Consider the following 27,895-nt stretch of genomic DNA (forward strand, 5'->3'; position numbering starts at 1 on the left):
TGCGCCGTGAGGACCAAAGACTGGAGGTGTTTCGTGTTGCAAGACAGTGTGTGAGAGAGAATCGTGATGTGGTAGGAGAGAAGTGTGTTCGCATGGAAGATGGTTCACTTGCGCTAAATGAGGATGCAAAGAGAGAGGTTTGGAGATGCCACTATGAAAGGTTGCTGAATGAAGAAAATGAATGGGATAAAGAGAGTCTGCCGAATGTTGACCCAACAGGGACCAGCTATCCGAGTTGATAGTTCCGTGGTAGCTAAGGCAATTAGAAGCATGAAGACAGGGAAAGCCCCAGGCCCATCAGGAATCACTGCAGAGATGCTCAAAATGTCTGGTAGTGTCGGCTATAGCCTAGTCACCGTATAGTTAATCAGGTGATACACAAAGGGGTCATACCCAATGACTGGTGTAGCAGTATAATAGTCAACTGCTACAAAGGTAAAGGTGATGCCCTAGATACAAATAACTACAGAGGTATCAAGCTGTTGGACCAGGTGATGAAGGTTACGGAGAGGGTCATAGCCCAACTAATTAGAGAGAGAGTTAGTTTAGATGAGATGCAGTTGGGGTTTGTGCCAGGGAAAAGTACTACTGATGCTATATTCCTGGTAAGGCAGCTGCAGGAGAAATACCTAGCCAAAGATAAGCCCCTGTACCTGGCTTTTGTTGACATGGAGAAAGCCTTCGACAGGGTCCCCCGATCCCTTATCTGGTGGGCAATGAGGAAACTAGGGATAGATGAATGGTTAGTGAGAGCTGTGCGGGCCATGTACAGGGACGCCGCTAGTAGGGTGAGGGTTGGAAATGTGTACAGTGAAGAATTCCGGGTAGAGGTAGGAGTCCACCAAGGCTCAGTACTCAGCCCCCTCCTATTTATCATAGTCCTCCAGGCAATAACGGAGGAATTCAAGACAGGATGCCCTTGGGAGCTCCTCTATGCTGATGACCTTGCTCTAATTGCTGAGTCGCTATCAGAACTGGAGGAGAAGTTTCAGGTGTGGAAACAAGGATTAGAATCGAAGGGCCTCAGAGTCAATCTAGCTAAAACCAAAGTCGTAATCAGTAGGAAGGTAGACAAATCACAAACACCTTCAGGTAGATGGCCCTGCTCGATCTGTAGAAAAGATGTAGGTAGAAACTCTATAAGATGCACCAAGTGTAAGCTATGGACACATAAGAGATGCAGCAATGTCAAAGGAAGGCTAACTAGGAAGATGGTTTTTGTATGTGGCAGATGCTCAGGAACAATAAACACTGAAAATGCTCTGAGACCAACTTCCGTCACTTTCCAGGGAGAAAAACTAGAAATAGTTGATAGTTTCCGTTACCTAGGTGACCAAGTCAGCAGCGGGGGCGGGTGTGTGCTGAAAGTGTAACTGCTAGAGTAAGAATAGCTTGGGCAAAGTTCAGAGAGCTCTTACCTCTACTGGTGACAAAAGGCCTCTCGCACAGAGTGAAAGGCAGACTGTATGATGCGTGTATACGAACAGCCATGCTACATGGCAGTGAAACATGGGCCGTGACTGCTGAGGATATGCGTAAGCTCGCTAGAAATGAAGCCAGTATGCTCCGATGGATGTGTAATGCCGGTACTCACACTCGGCAGAGTGTAAGTACCTTGAGAGAAAAGCTGGACCTAAGAAGCATCAGTTGTGGTGTGCAAGAGAGACGTTTGCGCTGGTATGGTCATGTGGCGAGAATGGATGAAGATAGTTGTGTGAAAAAGTGCCACACCCTAGCGGTTGAGGGAACTTGTGGAAGAGGCAGACCCAGGAAAACCTGGGACGGTGGTGGTGAAGCACGACCTTCGAACTTTAGGTCTCACTGAGGAAATGACTAGAGACCGAGACCTCTGGAAGTGTGCTGTGCGCGAGAAGACCCGGCAGGACAAGTGAGTCCATAACCCGTGGCCTTCTACATGGGATGGAGCCAGCCTACGTATGCATACCTTCCCTTCTTGGGACACAAAACTCTACTTGTGAAGACGTGATGAGGCAAGTGAGGATCAGGATCAGAAAATCGATCAATGGAAATTGCGGATGTGCTACCAGTGCCGGTGGCATGTCAAAACTCTGCTTGTGAAGACCCGTTGAGGCAAGTGACGATCAGAATCGAAATCGATCAAGGAAATCGATCAATGGAATCGATCAATGGAAATGCAGATGTGTTACCAGTGCCGGTGGCATGTAAGAGAACTCTCCGTTTCGCAACCGTTGCCAGCACCGCCCCGTTTCGTGTCCGTTGCCAGCCTCGCCTGGCCCTCGTGCCGGTGGCACATAAAAAGCACCATCCGTTCGTGGCCGTTTGCCAGCTCTGTCTGGCACCAGTGCGGGTGGCACGTAAAAAGCACCCACTACACTCACGGAGTGGTTGGCGTTAGGAAGGGCATCCAGCCGTAGAAACACTGCCAGATTTGACTGGGCCTGATGAAGCCTTCTGGCTTCACAGACCCCAGTAGAACCGTCCAACCCATGCTAGCATGGAAAACGGACGCTAAACGATGATGATGATGATGATGATGATGATATAGGCGCAGGAGTGGCTGTGTGGTAAGTAGCTTGCTAACCAACCACATGGCATCTTGGGCAAGTGTCTTCTACTATAGCCTCGGGTCGACCAAAGCCTTGTGAGTGGATTTGGTAGACGGAAACTGAAAGAAGCCTATCGTATATATGTGTATATATATATATATGTATGTGTGTGTGTGTGTATATGTTTGTGTGTCTGTGTTTGTCCCTCTAGCATTGCTTGACAACCGATGCTGGTGTGTTTATGTTCCCGTCACTTAGCGGTTCGGGAAAAGAGACTGATAGAATAAATACTGGGCTTACAAAGAATAAGTCCCGGGGTCGATTTGCTCGACTAAAAGGCGGTGCTCCAGCATGACCGCAGTCAAATGACTGAAACAAGTAAAAGAGTAAAAGAGATATATATATATGCATACATATATACACACATATATACACACATATATAAATATACATACACATGCATACCTACCTACCTACATACATACATACATATATATATATATACACGTGTGTGTGTGTGTCTGCACACATGTGTGTCTGTAATATGGTAGTTATTGTTTACACTAAAATGAAAAAAATTGATAAAACATGTTTTCCTTGACAAAAATAAATGGATGAAATCAAATTAAGATAAAAAAAAACAAATTAAAGCTAAGCTGAAATCTGTCTACAAAAGCAATTTTTGCTTTATCAAATTCAGTTTTCACTTCATTTATAAACTTTAATTTGAGTCTAAGTTTCTGTTTTATTTTTCTCAAAATTTCTTTTGATGCAAATTCTCTAGCCTCCAGTACCAGTTTTTAAAAATATATCAGTTTTATCAATTTTAAAATGTCAAATTGAAACAATCGGGAATGTTTTTAAAAATCCAATCTAATCAAAATTACTATCAATAACTTATTTTTCTAAATATTTTCTAAATCAAATATGAAGTTTTACTTAGTGGAGAAGGAATATGAGATATTCATATCATTTTTGTAAGTATTAGGAATGTAAATGAAATGTTAACAACTGACCAAGAATTTTAATTGAAAATTTCGATCTTTACATAGGAATGATTTATCACATATATTAATTTATTTGGGAGGTAAGAGTTGTGATATTAATGCATTTTCTGAGAGCATAAGCAATGTAAATGAAGTGACTCTGTCTCGACCATAGATCTTTTCCCTGAAAATTACAACACTCTAGTGCTTTCCTCAGAGATCAACTAAACTAATGATGGGTGGGATGAGGGACAGAATGACTTCCAAGAAATAATAGGTAAAGTCACTTTCCAATAATATTTTAGCATAGAATGTAAGTTGAAACTATTATTGTATGGTATTTTAATCTAGTAACTGCTTTCTGCTATTAATTTTTATTAAGAAGGGCATGCTACTATGAAAATATATGCTTCTGCAAATAAATCTTTCCTTCTATGTAAGCATGAAAATGTGAATGTAAAACAGTAAAATAAAATATATTGAAATTCAATTTTAAAAGTCTTTATCAGGGGACTGGCTTGTATTATATATGTTATTCATTCACATAACTGTTATACTTTGTTACTAGTGTGTAATTTGGTTAATCTGAAATGGTGGAAAAAGTATTTTAGATTAGAATGTAAATTAGAATCTTGTTAATATGAACCTGTGATCTGGTTTCAATTCCTTGTAAATATTTTCACTTACATCAATAATATTCTAAAACTTTATCAAGGAAATCATTGAGAAACTATTACTGTAGAATCTCTTTGAAACACTGACAACAAACTGTGCATGAATATGTTTCTCTTTTTAAAAAATACTTTGAGGAAGATAAGTCATTCACCAGTAGGAATTGATAACCTGGCAAGCATGACAAACTGAAGAAGATATTGTAATATTAAGGATTTTCTCTGTTTTTATACCGACTATACTGAGAGCCCAGGGCAGTGAAGGAGATTCTCTGTGGCCATGTGATCTGCAAGAGATAGAAGTAAAATTTCAGTTGTTTCACACCCTGCTCTCTTAAAAAATGGGAAGGATATATTGGATAAAATAGTCCTGGATAAATTCTACTTGAAAAAGAAAAGTCACAATCAAAGCTAACCCAGTATGGGGATCAATTTCTGCTTTCACTTTGGTGTCATCCATGGTTAAACAACAGCAACAACTACTATAACTCTAATTTATTGCAACTAATAGGAAAAAATCACTTTCTGGCACTTTTGTCTACAAACTACAATACCAAGATTTAGAATCAGGTTTCTGTACTCTCTGTAACTTATATCTGTTTTGTAACATATCAGTTCTGGCAATCAATCTCTGGGGAGAAGCCAAAGAATTGTTAAAATATCTCATAATTTGCTACCTATTCATCTGTAAGGTTGGTAAGTTTATAATATTAGGCATTAGATGTCGCAAATATAATGTGATGTTCATTCATGCCATATAGTAAAAGCAAGAGTAAAAGAATCCTGCACATGGTTGCTCAATTTACTAGAAATAGCAACCAAATCCTCTTGTATTACACCTTACTATCTTAAAAAAAAGATATTTGATAATTAGTCAGTAATAACCAGATTTCCTGGAAAAAAACGGTGGAGTAGTCACAGCTAGAATGCTTTTGAGCATAGCCCTACTCAACAAAAGCTAAGTAACAACAGAAAGACTATGCATCAGAGGAAGAACATGAGGTTTATGTCCCATAAAAACATTCTGTGGTGTAATTTGTTATAGCACACATTAACACTCGTATGTCATTGTTGTTAACTTCTGTTCACTTTTAATGCTGTGAGCCAAATTGATTGGCTGTAATTTATCAAATGTTTGAAGATAATGCATCTACAAACATATCACAGTTACTACCTTGATTTGTATAATGTTCTCATTTTCTACTTTGTTATGTGTAACTTGTATTCCTTAATTCTTTATACCAAATGGCCAATGCTGAAGGCTTTGTCTGCATGATGACACTAAAGTGAAAGCAAAAATCGATCCCCATACTGCAATCTATTTTACTCTGTCAGTTATACAATGAAAAATTATATCTCATATGACTAGGTGGACTTAACCTTGAAAAGCTAAGTCTCTTTGTCAGGAACACAATCTAGTATTCTTTGATGGATTCATTGAAAACTTATTTAGTTATCTTCTTGTTTAATTGAAATTTTACATCAGCATTTACACAGCATGTTCTTAACCGCAACTATTCATATATACATACATTATAGATATAGGGTGAAATATAATTAATTTAATAAAATCAACAAATTTCACCTATTAGTATTTCGGTATGGAAAAGGACTATATTTGGTAAAAACTTATATAATTATAACAATAAGGGTTATTTGCAACAAGTTGCTTAACTACATACTGAAAATTTTAGAAAATTTATATACATACATATAAATAAATAAGTAAATAAATAAATATACAATCATACATACATGCATACATACATTCACATATACATATATATATATATATATATATATATATATATAATATATATATATATATAAATTTTTTATAATTGTGAGTATAATTATAATTAGGGTTCAGCAAAAAAATTTGCTTCCCCACATACCGAAAATTTTGAAATAGCAGCCAAACAGCTAGCTATTTCTCTACCGTAAGTGAATCTCCCAGATAACATATACTCAAAAACAATCCACCTATTATAATTATACTCATAATTATTAAAAAATGTTGTTTAAGTTTACCAATAATGGTTCTTTTAACATGCCGAAACTACTTGGTAGAATTATTAATAATAATTAATTAATTAATTTTACCCTTTATTATTTATATATATTATATATATATATATTATATATATATATATATATATATATATATATATATAAGTATAAATATATATATATATATATATATATATATATATATATATATATATATAATATATATATATATATACTTATATATATATATACTTATATTTATATTATATTTATATATATAACCTCAGATAAAATGAAGCAGCTTTAAATGTCTTGCCTAAAGGCACAAAGCAATGGCTGTGGCAAGAAAATCTATTGGCATGAATGACACTCATACTTCCTTTCAAATACTAATTAGTAAAGAAGGGTTACTTTATATTATTCTTTTAGCTGAATAATATGTTAATAATTATAACATTGCAACTATACATCACTAATGTGTGTAAAATAGAAATTATGTACTTTATAATTTTGGGACTTCATTTCTGAAATAAAGTCAGAATTACTACAGCTAGAACATTAACTAAGCATTAAGTTCAATCCTAAGTAATCACTACAGTACACTAGACTTACAAGTAGCTAATAATTGCTTGACCACCTACCTATGACATAGGGGTTGGACCAAATACTGAATCCAACTCTACTTCCATTATAGTTCAGTATTTCAGAAATGAGCTGAACAAAACTATGTAGCAACAATAATACCACTATTACTACCCCAACTCAACCAAAACAAAATGACCACTATAGCTGGATATTTTAAGTAGATTCATACTTCAATATTGCTACTATTTCAGTAAAATGTTTGTCTTTGATTTAGAACCACTATTAAATAGACTTATGTTGTTCATTAGTTTGTTCTGATTTCAGAGAATTTTGTCAGTTACCCTTCAGGTATTTCTCAAGTAAATTTACTTTTAAAAATTTGCTGTTTTCTCCTCTTTGCACTGCACTGGTGTTGGTCCTTTATTTTACTATTTAATCTGTTGTAACTTCATCAACTTTTGTTTTTAATTATTTTGTTGTTCTTGTTTTTGTTGTCTTTAATAAAAATGTTTTTGCTATCTTTCAACATAAATTAGTTATTATAAATGAGTCAGATAAATTTGATTGCATTTTTTTTTTGTTTAATGAAATGCTTCTAAAATCTTCCATTCATTCCCTATTTTTAGATACATATTTTTATTTAGATATGCATGAATAATCAACATGCTGACCTATTCAGTATAATTGGCTGAAATTTCATTGGGCTGTGATAGCATTTAATTCAACTTTCCTAAAAATTTCATACTGTTTGAAGAAAAAAAATAGTGACTGTCTTTAAGATGTGCAACTAATTGTAATATACTCATTCCAAATACACACAAACAAACAAACAAAAAAAACTCAGATTTTGAAAATGTGCAGCTTTTTCAATATACAAATGCTTACTGAAAATTGTGTTACTACTGTATGTCCAGATTTTTCCAAGATATGCCTTAAATCGTTCTCTTGAGGAAGTTCTTCAATAGTTCACATAATCAGATCCTTGCTCCAACATTGAACTTGGAATAAATAGTAATGATATTAACACCTCAAGTTATATGTCGACAAAATGAAGTAAACATCTGGATTGTGATTAAAAAAATCCATATATATTACAATAGGAAAAGTTAAGAAAAATAATTTTTCAAAACATTTACATGGAAAAATTGTTACTAACAAACTAGTGAAAATATAAATGAATGAGAATTTTATGTCCATTTCAAAATCCAATAGCTTTTCCTTCCACTTCCCACCCATTTTATTCATTTTAAGATACACCACCAGTACAGGGGTACATGTATGTTGGAATTGTTTCATAGTCTCCACATGTGACAGTGTTCATGTAAACAATAGCTTTCATTTGGACTCTATGTTTATAAATTCAAGGCAATATTCTAATCTAATCCAGTCTTCTTTATTGCCTCATTATGACCATCATTACATCTATAGTGAAAAGGATATGTAAAGAAAGTATTTGATTTTCTGTAATAGCTAACCAATTAAAATATATATTGGATAGAATGATGATAAAAGTATATTTCATAAAATATGTGGATAGAAAAGAAAACGATGCAGAAAAATTTTATTCATCAAAGTAAGTACTATTATAATTAACACATTTTTGCCAACGAGTTACAAGTTTGTTTATTCCAGTAACAAAAATCTGGGGTTCTGGAGCTGATGAACTCTTTGAATGCACTTTCAGCATTGGTTTGATTTTTTAACTCCTTCTCTCACAGGAAACCATAAAAGTGCTTGAAAATGTGGTAGTCGGTAGGAGAAAGGTCTGGGGAATAAGGTGGGTGGGTAAGAATTTCATAGCCATGTACCCTCAACTTTTGGAACATAATTAGTGAAATGTGTGGTTGAGCATTGTCATGAAGAATGATTGGCTCTCTTCTGTTGACCAGTCTGGGATGGATGAGTAGCAGTTTTTTGTTCATTTTGGCATTTTATGACAGCATGTTTCTGCAGTAATGGTTTTTCCAAATTTTAAGAAGTTGTAGTGGATGAGTCCAGTAGTACACCACCAAACAGTCACCATAAGCTTCTTTTTGAAGAGCTTGGGTTTAGGGAAGGGTTTTCAGTGCTTCATTTTGGTCTAACCACTGTGAAGGACGTTTTTTTATTATTGTACAGAATTTACTTTTCATCACAAGTTACAATACAGTTGAGAAATGGATTGATCTAATTGCAAAGAAGAAGCAACAAGCAAATTTCATATCTGCGCATTTTCTGATTTTCATTCAAATCGTGTGGTACCCATTTGTTGAGCTTTGTTGATTTTCCAATCACATGCAAATGGTTGCAGGCAGTTTTCTGGCTAACTTGAAGTTCTTTTGCCAGTTCTCGAGCGGTTTTATGTGGATCTTTCTCAATGACTGTCTTTAATTGACCATTATTGATGACTATGCTCATGATCTTCAAGGCTAAGGTCTCCACTGTGAAATCGTTTAAACCATTTTTGAGCTGACTAATCACTGGTAATTTCCTCACCAAACATTTCATTGATATCGTTAGCAGTTTCAGCTGCTTTACGTCCTTCTTTGAAGTTGAATAGCAAAATTGCTCAAATAACACGCTTTGACAGTTCCATTTCAGATGATTGTAACAATGGTAAAAAAAAATATCAATGTTAATTTACTGATGTTTTTAGCAAGTCTATGTATATATTCAAGTATATATATATAGATAAAACTTACTTGGAAAAGGATGCGTGGCGTTCGATCATATAATAATATAAATAATATATAAATATATGCATATATGCATACATATATGTACATCCCTACATATATATGTATTTATACATGTATATATGGGTACAGGTCATCAAAAAAACGTTGAACACAATGAGAAACGAAAACATAAAAACAAAAACATAGAAACGAACTTGTTTTCAAACAACGAAAAAAAAACAAAGAAACAAGACATACAACACAAGGAATATTCCCCTTGTTCAGTTGTCCCTGTTTCATCTACTCTGAGTTTCAAAGGTATTGAAAGGCTTGGAATGTCTGGAACCACTGTTGACACTGACTTACACTTATTGTCTGTTCCCATATGCTGCATTAATACTCCTCACATTTTCTGTTACATTGTTGCCTTTATTGAACTCATAAAGCAAAATATGCCAAATATGCTCCTTTGTCACTTCCATTATAGCTTTGAAAATCTAACTGTTAAAATCGAACTGCACTCTTCAAAACTTACACTAAGAATAAGGGCAAGGTAAAATTACTACCTGATTTTATAGCAAGCTGATGCATTTAGTTTATCCCAAATCCCTCTGACTCTTAGTTCATGCAATTGAAAAGCATTGCATTATTTATTGGATGACCCAATATATGTATGTATGTATATGTATAATTTAGTTGTTGGTTATGGCCAGACAGGAAGCTGTCATTGGTTTTGCACCTATAAAGTTCTTATCAGTATAGGTGACTTTTCAGACTCATTGACTTGGAAGCATATAACATCTGTCTTGCAGTCAGCAACAACAACAACAACATCAGTACCACCACCAGTGCAAGGGTACAGACACAGAAATCTGTAGGGGCTACAGAGAGTGCCTTCAAGTAACATCTAAACAATCACAGGCCTTGTTTTAGGATCCCAGAGAGGTGCAATGTTACATCCTTGGCTAACTACAAATGGCTTTTAAAAGAAGAGAGTACACCATACAAAATTAAATGGAAGCTCCTGGAACAACCTGGACCATACCTTAAACTCCAAAAGTGAAATGTTTAGTCAGTTTCCTCAGAGGAAATTCATGTTGAAAACATGGAATTCCTTATTTGCCAACCAGTTAATGGAAATCGTGCATGTGCTGACCCATTTCAGATGCAACTGGAATTAGTCAAAAGAGATGACTTCATCTCATGCACAAGGGATGTCACCCAGCAGAATTTTGTTTTGAGGTTGTTTTTTTTTACAACCCTGACTAACAAAACCTGTATTTTAACCTCCACTTATAGAAAATTTGCCTTTGGCCAATAAGTCTGTCAAATCACTTATACCACTTAGACGTTTTTAGGCGCAAAACCAATAGTAACTCTCCTACCAGCTATAACCAACAACTATATTAATTTTCACTGCTCTAAAGGTTTTAGAGTCTACTTCTTTTCAGAATTATGTATTAGTATATATGTCTTTGATCTCTCTTCAGTATGTTATATAAATACGTTATACCTTGCAGCTGCCTGTTCATATTTTGTTCTATTATACCTATGTACAACAATATATTTTATCTACTCATGGGAAACATATATCTAAAATCTTCACAAATTCTACAAATGTTTAGCTTCCAATCTCTGAAGCTCAGCATTTGGTAAACACGCATCTATGATACAGCCAAAATTATATCCAAAATGCAGGTTTGTTCTTAAGGTTCAGAAAATATTTTTGGTTCTGGGCAATTGTTGAGTGTCTATAAGTCATAGTGTAACCAGCATTTGAGTGCAATTGTTCATATTTCTTGGTTGACAGTTATATGCATACAAACATCTTAATTGGCATTCTCAAAGCAGATCTTCTGATTAGTACAAGTTCACTTATCTTCACATTGTATCTTCTTTCTATCTTTTTTATTATTACTACAGTAGTTCTTTCACTTATACAGTGCATTCACTTATACTGCTCAAGCCAATGAGAGTTGTTTGACTTGCTAGAAATAGCAGATAAATCCCCTCAAATCATACCTACTAACTTAAAAAAAGACATGTCAAATAATATGGATCTCTGTTCCAAGTGCATAGGAAAAATGATGGGATGGTCATAGCTGGAATGTCTTTCATCATAGTCCAGTTTGGTCAAGGCTAACCTGGAGTTAAACAACAACAATCTCCACTCTTTTTACTGTCTATAATGTCTCAGCTCTAAACATTTTACCTAATCCTTTATCTCTAAACTTCCATCCTCCTAGAGCTTCTTTCCTCATGCCTTCCATACAAGTGTCTACCTGCAGAATCTAATACAAAAGATCAATAAGTCATGATCTACAGAAGGAGCATAAATTGATTCCAATCTGCTAGTAATACACTTGTAACAATTTCTATCTAAATACCATACCAATGATAACAGAAAATAGATAGAAATTACAGTATGCTAGTATTATTTTTACTTATTTTCAACACTACATAAAAAATTGTTATTAAATCATTTTTCTTTTATTTACACTTTCAATAAATGTAAACTGTCATTTTAAGATGTTTTTAATTTCATAAAATATTGAAATTGAAATATTGAATATTGAAATAATGTCATTGTGATGTTCAATGTACTTTTGATTCAGTTAGCTTAGTTGACAATAAATACCATTTCTGTTTCAACACTAATTGCTACCAAATCCTACCATAAAAATAACACCTTCTTTGATAATTTATAGAAATACTGAATTTTTTTTAAAAAGTACATTGTTTGTTTTAAAAACTGATATAAAATGATTTTGTAATGAAAACTTAATATCAGGAAGTTATTAATGAAACCGTTAGCTTCAGTTTGCCTGAAAGTTGCTCCTTTTGTTTTTTAACTATTACTGTGCTTCATGAACTTCCTGTTTAGCTGGGAAATTGCTTGTTGAATAATAGAAATATTGCTGCATGTATTTAATATGCAATATTTTTGCTTTGGTAGCATGCTCTTCAAAGGGGAAATTATTCAAATGATCTCAAATGATTGAACATACTTTGGTCACTTTATTCAATATATAGTTTATCATAGCAATATTAAAATAATATTCCTTTCATCATCACCAGTATGATACCTAACTAAAAGTAATGTAATGAACCTCAAAAATACATTTTTATGAGCACTCGCCAATATGTACATGTGTTTGACTTATCTAAATTCTTGCAGCTGATGCTTTACAACTGATATGATTTCAAGTATTAGCTGTTCTATCATTTAAATACCATTATCCTTTAATTACATGTCAAGAGGCCTGCTAACATTTTATTACAAATATAGTGCTTACTCATAAATTGTCCGCTATGGCTATATAGAAGTCATTTTCTATCTTTTAGTACATTTCCAAGGTGGTGCTCCAGGATGGTACAGTCAAATGACTAAAACAAGTAAAAGAAAAATATAAAAGACTATATATTAAAACTAAGGCAGTAAAGCTGGAACAACTTTTAACAAAACCAAACCAAATATTTTGTGGGCACCAAAATGTTTTTCTCTCATATTTGAAGGGACATATCATCATGTGTATTTCTGGGATAATAGATTCTGTCAATAGATACTTATAAGTTTCTATATTAAATGTCAATAGTTACAAAAAGGTATTGTGTTTAATTTAATAGCTGATATTCTTGCCCTGATAAAAGTGATATTATACTAAAATCAAAATTCTGAAAATCTATAAATTTGTTTCTTGAACGTTTCAAGTTAAATGTTGATGGGACACTCTATACCTGGCACTTCTCTGCTCATGCACTTTCTTTCTAAAGGACCCAGTGACATGCTTATAGCAATACAAAAATTCTTGATTAAAGGGTGACGAAATGAAATATTGGATACATTATGTATATATTATGTATTGCAGACATTCAGAAGGCACTTAGAGTTATTTACCTCCCTATTCATGGCTATTAAGAGATTATGCACAAATTATTTGCAAACTGAAATGGACATGTAAATAAAGTATTGGATTTCCAGCCTGCAACACATGAAATCATGTTATGGTGTAGTATTATATAAAATACTTTAACTTGCTTAACAAAGGTCTTACGCTTAATAAAGAAATCCCTACATTCTATTTACTGCCCACCAGAAGCTACTGGCAAACAATTTTTCTTTAGTTTACTAATATTGTTGAATTGCTGTGCCATTATGAAAGACAGATAATTGTACATTGAAATCACAACTAAATCTCCATAAAATCACTCACTACAATCTTAATAAAAGAAGGGCATTTTGGATCAGGAAATTCAAGTTACATTCTTAATCAACACTTGTTGCAAACAGATAACTGCTTGTGAACAAAGATGGTGACATAAGTACCTTGATCACCAGCACTGGGAAGTGTCCACATTCTTTCTACTTGAGGCCTTTACCCTATCAATTTGACTGTCTCTCAATATCTTTTATGATCTCTGTATGACTATTCATTCATTGTTAATATAAAGGAGTGATATAATAATGCATATGCTTAAATGACTGCTAAAGAGACTGAAAATCCTTTTTAAAAAATATGTACAGTAAAGAAATATGTAAACTCTCTTTTATTTTGTATTATTCTCAAGACTCTTTATCTATGATCGTATTCTCTCACATGTGCACAGCCTTAATTCTAGCATCTTTTTATCACTCACAAACTGTCTTCGTCTTACATCTAATTAGTCATTCATTCATTCACTGGCTTTGTTTCTATCACAGCTGTGTTCTACTCTTGTGCCTTTTCAAAAAATACCTACAAAATTTTTCAATGTCTTTTTCCAAATCTTATGACACTGCCCTGTACATCTGTGTGTTTTAAGATTTAGTAAAATCATTTTAAAGAATTAAATTTTTATAGATTTTTTTCTGAATTAGATTATACTTTAAACTATAGCATGAGAATATATTTTCAAGACAAGATGAATAAAATATATTTAAACAATGGCATGGGAATAAAATTTTGTAGATGTTTTTGAAAAATGCAAATTTGTGTTTGAAAGGTTAAAGAAAAGGATACAGCAGAAAAGTAAATATTGTGAATTATGATTATAAAGTTTGATCCAGTAATATTAGGACTAGATAATCAATCAAGAGGTCCAGTTGCAATTCTAGGCATACTATGCTTTAGTTTGATCTGAGATTCTTGCTTATCTCATTATGCAATGAGGAGTGAGTAAAGTAGTTTCTACACAATCTCTTCATGTCAACCCTTCTACCAAACTGCTGGTTTTGTGCCTAAATTGATTATTATAATCATCATCATGGTTGTCCTTCTCATCAACATCATGAATATATAACTAAATTCACAAACCACACAAACAATAATGTGAGAATTATTGAAATACTCCTCTCATTTTTCTTTAAATATTTGAAATTCCTTTGATACTTACTCGAATCACGAGTAAGGCAGATTGTTGTTATTACTAACAAAGGCCATGATCTATTTGGTATAATGGAATAAAAAATTGTTATTGTGATTTAAGTGTTTCCAGAATAATTTCAACTTAGTAAATCCTGTCTATTTTCATACAGTCACAGAATCACTTTGGTAGAGTTTGTTTATTATATGTAATACTGAGATCTGCTAGTCATGACTGTGTTTTCATATCTGTCATGTGGAGCAACTATCTTCCTTATAACAAACTAAGTGTTTATCATTTGCGTAGAAAGATACTACCAGGCTGATGAAGAAAGGGAAATGTCTTACTTTTATACTATCAATTGCAATTCAGTTAATCAACTGGTCTAATTTTTATACATCCACTGGCCAACAATAATTAAAAACTTTGAACTGAAAATAATGCAAAAATGGACATGACTGTTTTTTTAATTGTCATAGATTGTTTAAATTGCACATTTTAGTAAAATAATCCTTCTTCTATACAAAGTAATTTACTCAACATAGTCTCCAGCACAAGTGATGCATTTGTCATTGAATTCAACTCTCAAAACTCTCAAAAAAACTTTGCAAAAATTCATGTGTGCACTGTTGTACTTACTTTTTCACAGCCACTTTCACCTCATTTGCATCACCATTGTTCTCATTGGGCCAAACAGTTAGAAATTAGGGGGCAGTAAATTTGCACTGTATAATGAGGACAGCTGTGTGAAGAAGTGTCATGCCCTAACTATGGAGAGGACCTGTGGAAGAGGTAGATCCAGGAAAACATGGAATGAAGTGGTAACACATGACCTTAAAACATTGGGCTTCAATGAGGCAATGACAAGTGACTGAGACTTTTGGAGATATGCCATGCCAGAGAAGACCTGGCAAGCCAAGTGAGATTGTAGTCGTGACTGATGCCAGTGTTGCATAACTGACCCATTTAAAAGCACCCTTCAATCATTGGGTGATATGGTGTGCTTGTAAAGACCTCTTGAACCGAGTGAAATCGTAGTTATAGCCGACATCAGTGCTGCCTGACTGACACCTGTACTGGTGGCACGTAAAAAGCACCATTTGAGAGTAGCCAATGCCAGTGCCACCTGACTGGCACCCGTGCCAATGGCACATAAAAAAGTATCATTCAAGCATGGCCAATGCCAGTGCTGCCTGACTGGCACCCATGCCGGTGGCACATAAAAGGCATCATTCAAGTAGCTACCATGCCAGTGACACATAGAAAACACCCACTATACTAGCTACCATGCCAGTGGCATGTAAAAAGCACCTACTACACTCTTTAAGTGGTTGGCATTAGGAAGGGCATCTAGCTGTAGAAACCTTGCCAAATTAGATTGGAATCTGGTGCAGCCTCCCAGCTTGCTAGTTCTCACTCAAACCGTCCAACCCATGCCAGCATGGAAAGTGGACGTTAAACTATGATGATGATGAATGAATGGAGTATACAGTCACCATAATATTCTGTGTCAATTGCTGGTTGTTGAACTTCTTAGACTTTAGAGAAGAGATGTGAGGCCATTCCATTAATGGAGTCTTCATTTTTGGATCATAAAGATACAATTGTTTCATTCCTTGTCACCTGATCAGGAGAAAAAAACATCTTCCTTGGTTTCAAATACTTTCAGCAAATCAGAGAAGACTTTCACCCATCTCTGTTTCAAATCAGGTATCAACTGTTTAGTACCCACTTTGCATACCCTTTCCAACCCCCAAAATCTTATATCATCTTGTACTGCATCTTTGCGTAGCAAGCTTGTGGATTGTGACTTGTCTGTCTGTGTAAATTAATTCATCCACTTCTTCACAATTAATATCAGTGGTCACAGTTGATGGTCTTCCACCACGTAGTTTGTCATAATTGCTAGTCTTCCCTTCTTTAAACTTCTTCACTCATTTATGCTCATTGCTCTTGTCGTGCTAATATCTTTGTAAACAACCTGTAACCTTCTGTAAGTGCCTAACAGCATACAGCCTTCCTTCATCAGGAATTCAATGACAAGCCGCTTCTGTTTGGAACCCATTATTTGCCTGCAATGTAGAACAGGAAGATTTACCATAGAGGTAGAGTTATTCTACCAACGCTTGCAATTTGAACAACCCATGTCAGTTAATAAAAAAAAGTTATGTTCACTTTAGCATTACTTTTGGTAGAACCCTCATATCATCTGCTTAAAGCTAAAAATGCTTTTTTTTGGTATATTATTATATTGAACATTTTCTTGTTTTGTCAAATAGTGAGTGAACTAATAAAACAATGGTTTTAAGTTCAATTATTTTTACTGTCATTGTGTTAAGCTTAAAACCATGTAAATTGCAAAATGAAAATAGATTAGTGTTTATATATTTCATTCATGGAGCATTAAAAAGCGTAGAAATAATTTTGCGTTGAGAAGAAACAACAATTAATGACTATTATTATTTTTATTTTCTGGTATGGAAAATAACTTCAGACATATTTCACTTACTGAAGTAGTGATAAAAGTACGGCTGAGTAAATATACAATAAACATTGCTTCCTTTTCTTGATTTATAATAAGAATAGTATCCCTTCGTATACGAAAAAAAACAATTGATTCAAATTTTTATGCAAATGACCAAATTTCCTGAACCATCCAACCTATATTTCTATAGACAAATATGCTAGATAGATATAAAACTAATATAAAAGTTTTTGTCTAATTTACTTTTGATTTTTCTTTTATTTCTTTGTTTGATTATTTCATCTGTAGGTCTATCAGACATCCCTGGTGCTGCTCAAAGTGGTTACCCAGCAGCAGCAGCAACACATTCTCAGAAATCTACACGCAGCAAATATACCAACCAGCCACCAGTGATTGGACCGAATACTCGTGTACGTATGATCCTTGTAAAGCGCAAGGTTGAAGAACTGAAGGCTGATCTTAAAAACTTACAGTTCTTACATCGGAAAAATACAGAAACTGGGCAGACATTGATGGCTGAATCAACTAAAAAAATTTTGGTAGGCTAAAAATGTTTGCTTCTTTACATTTAAATTTACTATTTCCTACTACTGGAACAACCATTATCATTATTAATTTAGATATATTTGTTTTCTTTTATCTGTTTGTTATACTTTTTTGCCATTGGCTCCTATGAACTTCAGAATTTTATAACACTAAAAGTATTCATTGAGCTTAATTCTTTCCTACTTTTAGTATCATTGTTTCTCATCACTCAAACCCATTTTTACTAACATTTTATTTCTGACCATGTATTTCACCTCTGACTACTGCAATAGTTCAAACTACATACTACAATATCTCTTCTTCTTAGACACAAAAATAAAAATGATTTTCAAAGTTGCTATATTGGTATCCTAGAGTTATGAGCAATGTGTAATAGTAATTCAGTGAATAAGTTTTTAGACTATCAGCTTTGGGTCATGAATCAATAGTCTAAAACTGAGTGTGTGCTTATTCACTTGCTCACTCAGACACATAAAATGCAGCTCATAGCTTCATATACTCACACAGGTACTGGGAGTATAGGTTATGAGTTCATATACTCACTTGGCTACTTAAAACTTGAGTAGAAAATAGATTTCAGAAACTTTTAACATTTGTATATTGTTGATACAAATGATTTTTACAGGTGTAAAGTAGGAATGCTAAAATGTTGACTGCCATGGCTGATTGATCCATATTAAACATATTCACTAGTTGAGGCATAAGTTGAACATAAGACTTGTAATACACTGGACTTAACATGCTGCAATTAGCCAATTAACCTCTTCCTTTGAAAAGTACTTTAAATATCTCTGATTGTCAATACTTGATAAGATTCATTTAATATCATTGCATTGAAACACAATACTGATAAAATGAATTGCAGAGCCAATGTAGTGTGATATACCAACTAAAGTGCCAGTAATGTGGTCCTACAAAATTCTTAAGTTTCAACTAATCTAACCAGAAATAAGGTTTTTAAGTAGTGAACTATTATAATTGATAAATGTTTTATTAATGTGGAGTATTGAATTCATGTCCCCTTAGGTGTTCAGAGGCGACAACTAGAAACCAATTGTGTTCTCCCTAAAATCACTACTTCAATGCTAAGTCTTCAGTTTTTGAGTTATACAACTAAAACAAATTGATAGGATGCCAAATACATATTTATACATGTGATATAAATATCACCTCATCAATTCTCCTCTCTTACACTAGACATTGTGATATTTTTATAGAATGTTTTGAGTAGAATTTCGTTTACGGTCAGTCTACACCCCATTCGAAAAGAGCGGCATGATGTGGATGCAAATTACACAGAGTTTGTCCGTGAAGAAAAGAGGATAGACCAAGAACTTTGGTAAGTTGATATTTATTTGTTAACATTATTCTCTCCACCACCCACTATATATCAGTCTACACCTCCATTTATAAATAGGCACAAATGTTGAGATTTAACTAATGTCAGCAGTTTATCAATAAAGAATTTCTTAGTATCTTAAATAGGAATTGAATCAATAATCAACTTATTTTAATATGAACTATCTAACCATTAAACACTTCCTCTTACTATGATGTAAATGTCTTACTATTAACACTGTATTATGTCCAAAAAGCTTAACTTTCAGCCCATTTAATTATAAATACATACTACTGCATAGGAAAAACTTGTTACTGTAAACAGACTTCTCAATACATTTATGTTTAATATTTTCCAAAGATTTAGTGAAATATTTTCTTGAGAACTCACAGGTAGAATACTTAAAATCATAAATCTGCCTTATCAGGGTTGACTTGAGACTTTTTTCTCTCTGTCTTCCTCTCATCTCTTTATCTTTGTTCATTTGTCTATCTAGCCCAATCTGAAGGCATGAATTTTAATCGAGTTCTTTGTAGATTTTTTTGCCCACTGACCTCTGGCTTGCATGTTTCCATCACAGCCAGTTAAATTTAGAAAGTTCCCTATGTTTTCAGTCTTTTTGAAGATGGCTAATAGAGAGGAAAAACATTTTTTTGATGATGTAGTTGTAGTAATCAAACTATTCATCAATAAAGAAGGCATTTGAAACAGCTGTAGTAAACCTTTAAACCAATTTGTGTTCTTCTTTTATACAAATGCCATACCTGGAACCTTATATGGAGATATGTATATCGTTAGACTAGAACAAGAGGAAAATAGTGAATGCTGGGAGAAACATTTTTTTGAAAGGAGAAAAGATAGAAGAGAGAGAGAAAACACATCGGTTTCTTTAAATATCCGTGCAGGAAATTCTGTGCCAATGGCACGTAAAAAGCACCACCCGAATCGTGGCCGATGCCAGCGCTGCCTTGACTGGCTTCCGTGCCGGTGGCACGTAAAATGCACCAGTCCGATCATGGCTGTTGCCAGCCTCGCCTGGCACCTGTGCAGGTGGCACGTAAAAAGCACCCACTACACTCACGGAGTGGTTGGCGTTAGGAAGGGCATCCAGCTGTAGAAACATTGCCAGATAAGACTGGAGCCTGGTACAGCCTTCTGGCTTCCCAGGTCACCGGTCGAACCGTCCAACCCATGCTAGCATGGAGAACAGATGTTAAACGATGAGCGCCACACAACCTTGAATTGAAGAAGGGCACAGTCATCATGCTTCTCAGAAACCTGGATCAGCCATGACCGAACCTTGAATTGAAGAAGGGCACAGTCATCATGCTTCTCAGAAACCTGGATCAGCCATGACTGAACCTTGAATTGAAGAAGGGCACAGTCATCATGCTTCTCAGAAACCTGGATCAGCCATGACTGAACCTTGAATTGAAGAAGGGTACAGTCATCATGCTTCTCAGAAACCTGGATCAGCCATGACTGAACCTTGAATTGAAGAAAGGCACAGTCATCATGCTTCTCAGAAACCTGGATCAGCCATGACTGAACCTTGAATTGAAGAAGGGTACAGTCATCATGCTTCTCAGAAACCTGGATCAGCCATGACTGAACCTTGAATTGAAGAAGGGCACAGTCATCATGCTTCTCAGAAACCTGGATCAGCCATGACTGAACCTTGAATTGAAGAAGGGTACAGTCATCATGCTTCTCAGAAACCTGGATCAGCCATGACTGAACCTTGAATTGAAGAAGGGTACAGTCATCATGCTTCTCAGAAACCTGGATCAGCCATGACTGAACCTTGAATTGAAGAAGGGCACAGTCATCATGCTTCTCAGAAACCTGGATCAGCCATGACTGAACCTTGAATTGAAGAAGGGTACAGTCATCATGCTTCTCAGAAACCTGGATCAGCCATGACTGAACCTTGAATTAAAGAAGGGTACAGTCATCATGCTTCTCAGAAACCTGGATCAGCCATGACTGAACCTTGAATTGAAGAAGGGCACAGTCATCATGCTTCTCAGAAACCTGGATCAGCCATGACTGAACCTTGAATTGAAGAAGGGCACAGTTATCATGCTTCTCAGAAACCTGGATCAGCCATGACTGAACCTTGAATTGAAGAAGGGCACAGTCATCATGCTTCTCAGAAACCTGGATCAGCCATGACTGAACTACAGCCTAACATTATCAGAGCAAAACTCCTCACTGGATGTAGTAAGGGAGACATTGTATTTATACCTAGAATACCGCTAACAGATGCCCTCTTTCATTTCAAACTATTGCAATTCCAAGTGAGAGTCAGTTATGTAGAGACCATTAAGAAGTCCCAAGGTCAACCACTGCAGGTTGTCAGTCTCCATCTAGAAGAGGGTTGTTCTTCACATGGTCAATTGTGTGTAGGTTGTACCAGAGTAAGAAGCCCACAGAAACTCTTCATAAATGCTCCAAAGAAAAAACTTGTAAACATTGTAAATACTGAAGTTCTGTAAATGTTTTATAATTTTTGTACAATACATTTCTCTATTACTAATCTATGTTGTTTTCTGTATTTAGATAGTCTAAATATTTTTTTAAAATTATGTTATGCAATATTGATATACCTTTTGACAGCTTTTATTGTAAGAAAAATGGGCATTATGATAGATGCTAACTCGTGCCTTATGAATACATTTCAACATTGTACAGACCAGGCCAAAGGTCAGGAGGCCCACTAGTATATATATAAATATCACATGTGATCACATGACCAACAAGGCTATCAGATACTTTTACAAATTGTTGGTCACAATGCATTTTGCATTATTTTAGCTTTCAAATGATGCAACCCTGCTTAGCTAGGTGAGCTGGCCAGCATTCCCCACTGATTGAAAGGGGACTGGAGCAACATGAAATGAAGTGTTTTGCTGAAGAGCACAAAGCACTGCCCAATCAGGGAATCAAACCCACAATCTCACAATCTTCAGTGCAACAGCCTAACTATTAGGCCATATACCTTCACATACATATATATATATAACTGTGTGTGTGTGTGTGTGTGTGCGTGTGTGCGTATGTATGTATGTATATGCATGCATGTGTGTGTGCGTTTGTGGGTGTGTGCATGTATGTGTATGTGCATGCATGTGTGTGTGCATGTGTGTTTGTGTGCATGTGTGTGTGCGTGTGTGCGTATGTATGTATGTATGTGCATGCATGTGTGTGTGCATGTGTGTTTGTGTGCATGTGTGTGTGTGTGTGTGCATGTGTGTGTGCGTGTGTGTGTGCATGCTTGTGTGTGTGTGTGCGTGCGCACGCGTGCGTGTGAAGAGCCTGAACAGCCCTTCAGCTGGTCAGATCCTGTCAAAGCATCCAACCCTTGCCAGCATGGAAAACAGACATTGAATGATGATGATGATGTTAATGATGATGATGATGATGATGATGATGATGATGATGATGATGATGATGATGATGATGGGTGATAAAATGCTATTAGAAGCATAGAGTAGATAGTCACTAAGTAGTGCTTAGCTTTATAAGTCTTGTTTGCACATAGCAGACATCTTATACTGGCAGACTCACCTTCTCATCAGTTGTAACTTCTTTCTGTCTGTACTTTATTTTTTACCCTTGTTTCTTTACTCTCTCTCCACCACCTTCTCAGTCATTCACTCCCTCCTCTACTCACCTTCCTTCACTTCCCTCAAGTTACACTTCACTTCCCTCAAGTTACACTTCACCTTACTAACATGCTCCTCTTCCCTCTGTGTTTCTGTCTCCATCCCCTGCAACCTAGTGCTGTGCCTTTTGCTACAAGCTTTCTCGTACTTCTCTCTATCCACCTAGTCTTCCAATGCCAATATGTTTTTATAAACTCTTGATACTCTCACCCTTTGTCTTCTGAAGCAAGTGTAATGAATTTACTTAACAGAAACTCGGCTATCAAGATATGTGTTAGTTGATACTATCTTTGCTTTTATGTTTAAGAGTAATATTGGTTGCAAATTTTGGTACAAGGCCAACAGTAAATATACTCATCAAGCTTACTTGTATTTCTTCAGCATTTTTACTTCCATATCCATTCAATGAGGACCATATTATAGCCAACTTTCTACACTGGAGGCACCACCTGATCTGGTTGAAGGAGTTGGAAGTTAAGTTCTCATTCATCTGAGCACTGTAGCATGAATATCTGTACTTCACTTGCTTTATATGTGTATGTGTATATATAAGTGGGTGGGGAGATAATGATGCAAATGACAATGCCAGGGTTTGATATATAAAATATACATACATATATACAGGGTGCAGTGAATATATTGTTAAGTTATGCAAAAATGAAAATAACACTGACATCTCATTTTGACAGATATATTTACCAAAATTACATTTTGAAATATTAAAGAGTAAATTTATTCAATAAAATCGCCATTGGCTTCAACCACAGCCTCTAGATGACTTTGGAATTTCCTGCAATTCTTCTGAATGGCCTCCTTGTTTAAGTTGGTGAATGCTGCCATAATCCTTGCCTTCAGTTCACCTTTGGTGTTACAAGGAGTTTTGTTGGTCTCTCGCTCAACTGTGCCCCACTCATAATAATCAAGGGGTTGTAGTATGGGGAATTAGGTGGTCAGATATTAGGGGTGATGTGGTCACAGAAATTGTCTGACAGCCATGACCGGGTTCTCCTGCTTGTGTAGCACGGTGCAGAGTCCTGTTGCCAGTCATAGGGTCTTGCAGCAGCCACCCTCTTGACCCACAGCAGCACTACCTCCCCTGGCACTTGGTGTAGGCCTCCGTGTTGAGTCTGAGGCCATGTGGGAAGGTAAATGGAGGCATAACATCACCATCACTCCAAACACCATGATGTTGACAGGATGTTTGATTTTCATCATTCTTGGTACATGTTTTGGGGACACTGCAAGCCAATGGTTGTTTTGCGTGTTCACCATCTGATCCTGGCAGAAATTTTTCTCGTCTGAAAAAAACCAAAGCATGTTCAGTTGGGGGGGATGCTTGAGTTTATTCAAAAGCTTCATAGTATGGTTTTTTCCTCTGGCCTTTGATGGCTTGGGATAAAAATTGGCCCTCTCTCATCTTGTATGAGGAACACCGAATGTCTTCATGGCAGTGGACCTGACTGACTTAGAGGTATCATTGTCAATCATGGCCTAGATCTCACCAACAAATTCAGGAGTTCTTTTCTTATCAGAACAATCAGAGTGAGTTTTCTGAGCTGCCATACCTTTGTAATCACCATTAGATTCATTCAACTCTTTCTGAATCCTCTGCACTGTCCTCAGATTGATACCCTAACATTCTGAAATGCTTGTTTTTGGCGCTTCCAGTGTGGCTGTGTGGTAAGTAGCTTGCTAACCAACCACATAGTTCCGGGTTCAGTCCCACTGCGTGGCATCTTGGCAAGTGTCTTCTGCTATAGCCCCGGGCCGACCAATGCCTTGTGAGTGGATTTGGTAGACGGAAACTGAAAGAAGCCTGTCGTATATATGTATATATGTATATATATGTGTGTGTGTATGTGTTTGTGTGTCTGTGTTTGTCCCTCTAGCATCGCTTGACAACCGATGCTGGTGCGATTGCGTCCCTGTAACTTAGCAGTTCGGCAAAAGAGACCGATAGAATAAGTACTAGGCTTACAAAGAATAAGTCCCGGGGTCGATTTGCTCAACTAAAGGCGGTGCTCCAGCATGGCTGCAGTCAAATGACTGAAACAAGTAAAAGAGTAAGAGTATACCATTATAATCATCATGATATAGTCCAATACCTCAATATATTCTGTAATCTACCACAAGTAACTATAGTATTTAAAATAGTCTCTGAAACGTTTCGCTAAATTTTTTAATGTTACTAATGTATTGTTATTTTTCATTTCTTCCTCCTCCAAAATTCTAGTAAACTTGAAGATTCTGTTGAAGAAGTACGCACTGATGTAATCTCAAAGCACTGTCGTGTAAACTCAACTGACGTTGAAAAGATGGCACTAACTCTAAGTCAACTATCAAAAGCTATTGCAGAGCAAAAAGGTAAGTGATCTCTTTTTCTTTATAAGAATATAAATGCAGATTGTTTTCAATGTATATTATGTGGATTTTTTAATGGAAAGGGTATACATTCTACCAAATACCAGGTTGAGCCAACTGTTTTTTCATATTTCATATTTTAATAGTTCAAACAAATTACATACAAAAAGCATTTACTCATCAAAATATATGCCATTATATTCTATTGTCTCTTGCCATCATTGTACCAGAGGTCAATTCCATGCTTATAACATTTGGCTGGTTTAGAAGCAAAAACCTCTCTACACCCATTTTCAACCCCATCTACATTGTCGAGTCTCCGTCTGTGCAGGAAATAAGCCTTAGCTTGGAAAATGTAATAATCTGATGGTGCATGGTCTGGATTTTAGGCAGGGTGAGGCAGCACTTCCACCCACTCAAGTTTGCAATTGGACACATTGGTAGTGTGTGTTGAGGCATTGTCATGTTGTAGAAGTGCATGTCTTTGATTGATCAATGCCAGGTAGCAGGCTTTCAAAACATCATGTACTCACTACAGTTGTTGAGTATAAAGGTTAGCATTCACAGTATGACCATCTGGGACAAGCTCGACATGCAACACCCCATCGAAATTCCGCTAAACATCCAACATGACCTTCTGTTCAAAGCACCCTTGTTTAACCACAGGTTTTGAAGTCTGGCTGGAATGAGGCCACTGATTTCTCTTATTAGAGTTATGAAAATAGTTCCATTTTTCAACCCCAGTTAGATAGAAAGAAGTATTTTATATCAATCTGTGAAGTATTATTAGGTTGCCGGTTCAAAGATTTTGTGAAAATGCACTTTGAGCATCTTAATACCATAAATGTAGCACTAAGATGGACTGTAAAATTGTTTAGAGCTGAGGAATAATCTGCAATTAGTTATATTTATTGATATCAGGAGACTTATGTACAGTTGATCATATTTTTGTTCTTCAAGCAGTATGAAATGCTTCTTCATTCAGTTGAATTACAAAAAGTTTGAAAGCTGAGTCAATGGAGAAAAGTTCCAACTAGATGAAATCTCCAGATGGTTTAAATTCACAAGTCTCTAATATCCAAGTGGCTAAAAGTGCCAGCAGAAAGGTACTTAGGAGTAATGACCTGGATTCAGCTTTTAAAAGGGAACGGCCAAAACATTTGCCTCAGTGAGGCTTCTTGTCTGGAGACCTTCCGCTGTTCAATTCCCTTAAGTTTTTACCACTGGTTATATCCATCTGAAACCACTTGCACTTTGAAACCCTGAACATCAGACAATCTTGAATAGTGAAACCGTATTCATTGCTGCTAAAGAAAATTCATACTTCAAATTGTTTTATTTTCAGTCTTCTTTGTGATGTTTTGTTAACTGTTGTTCTTATCATTCTTGTGAAGCCTCAGTTATTTCTGCTGAAGCTCTATAGCTCAGCAGCACGCAATAAAATACACAATAAAATCGAAATCGAAATCGATCAACATCAATGGAAATTGCAGCTGTGATACCAGTGCCGGTGATACGTAAGAGAACCATTCGAACGTGGCCATTGCCAGCGCCGCCCCGACTGGCCTCGTGCTGGTGGCATGTAAAAAGCACCATCTGATCGTGGTCGTTGCCAGCCTCATCTGGCACCTGTGCCGGTGGCACGTAAAAAGCACCCACTACACTCACGGAGTGGTTGGCGCTAGGAAGGGCATCCAGCCGTAGAAACATTGCCAGATCAGACTGGGCCTGGTGCAGCCTTCTGGCTTCCCAGACCCCAGTTGAACCGTCCAACCCATGCTAGCATGGAAAGCGGACGCTAAACGATGATGATGATGAATACTGATCAAGTGGTGTTTTAGCAATAGCCATCCTGTATTGTTTATCTTCATACTGTAATCATAATTCATAAAATGACAAATGTCATTTGCATTTTTTGTAGATGGTTTTTCTTCTATATTAAGCAGATTAAGCAACTATGTTGAAGCTAATGTTAACTCTTGTCTTTTCTGTTGATAGCCCACTTTCCACAGCTGCAAGACAAAATGAAAAAGATTATGTCTGAAGAAATGGATATAATTATCCAAGAAGAAAAGTAAGTACAATAACTTGTTACTAAGGTAAATATTGAGAGTTGTGGCTGAAACATGGCTGTGTGGTAAGAAGCTTGCTTCCCAACCACATAGTCCTGGGTTCAGTCCCACTGCATGGCACCTTGGGCAAATGTCTTCTACTATAGCCTCAGACTGACCAAAGCCTTGTGAGTGGTTTTGGTAGATAGAAACTGAGAGAAGCCCATTGTATATATGCCTATGTGTGTGTCTTTGTGTCTATGTTTGCTCACACCACCGCTTGACAACTGGTGCTGGTGTATTTATGTACCCATAATTTAGTGGGTCAGCAAAAGAGACTGATAGAATAAGTACTAGGCTTAAAAATATAAGCCCTGAAGTCAATTTGTTTTACTGAAAAACCTTCAAGGCAGTGGCCCAGCATAGTAACAGTCAAATGACAGAAACAATTATTAAATTTAAACATTATTAAATTCCACAATAATTATTATTTTTCTTGAATACATCTCTGGCTTTCTAAACACACACACACACACATGCACATACATTCACCTACTTCATTCCCTGCTCAAACCTCATGTACTCATGCATGCATACATTCTCACACAACCCCTCTCACACATATGTAGACTTATACAGAGATTGATTATGACCTGTTAAACATT

General features: G+C 35.9%; 1 protein-coding gene across 15 annotated transcripts in view; it reads left to right on the forward strand.

Annotated features, from left to right (window-relative positions):
- The window catches only part of LOC115216158 (sickle tail protein-like), a 460,762-nt gene that overhangs the window by 326,770 nt on the left and 106,097 nt on the right, over positions 1–27,895 (forward strand). For 14 of the 15 annotated variants that reach the window (XM_036506378.1, XM_036506375.1, XM_036506376.1 and 11 more), the window contains 5 exons: positions 7,105–7,128; positions 17,554–17,804; positions 19,029–19,150; positions 25,052–25,182; positions 27,178–27,253. In XM_036506378.1, coding sequence (XP_036362271.1) covers positions 7,105–7,128; positions 17,554–17,804; positions 19,029–19,150; positions 25,052–25,182; positions 27,178–27,253 — 604 coding nt within the window. The remainder of the gene's footprint in view (positions 1–7,104; positions 7,129–17,553; positions 17,805–19,028; positions 19,151–25,051; positions 25,183–27,177; positions 27,254–27,895) is intronic. The other variant, XM_036506377.1, reaches the window with a different exon arrangement.

The sequence above is a fragment of the Octopus sinensis genome, linkage group LG10 (genome assembly GCF_006345805.1).
Source record: "Octopus sinensis linkage group LG10, ASM634580v1, whole genome shotgun sequence".
Lineage (NCBI taxonomy): Eukaryota > Metazoa > Mollusca > Cephalopoda > Octopoda > Octopodidae > Octopus > Octopus sinensis.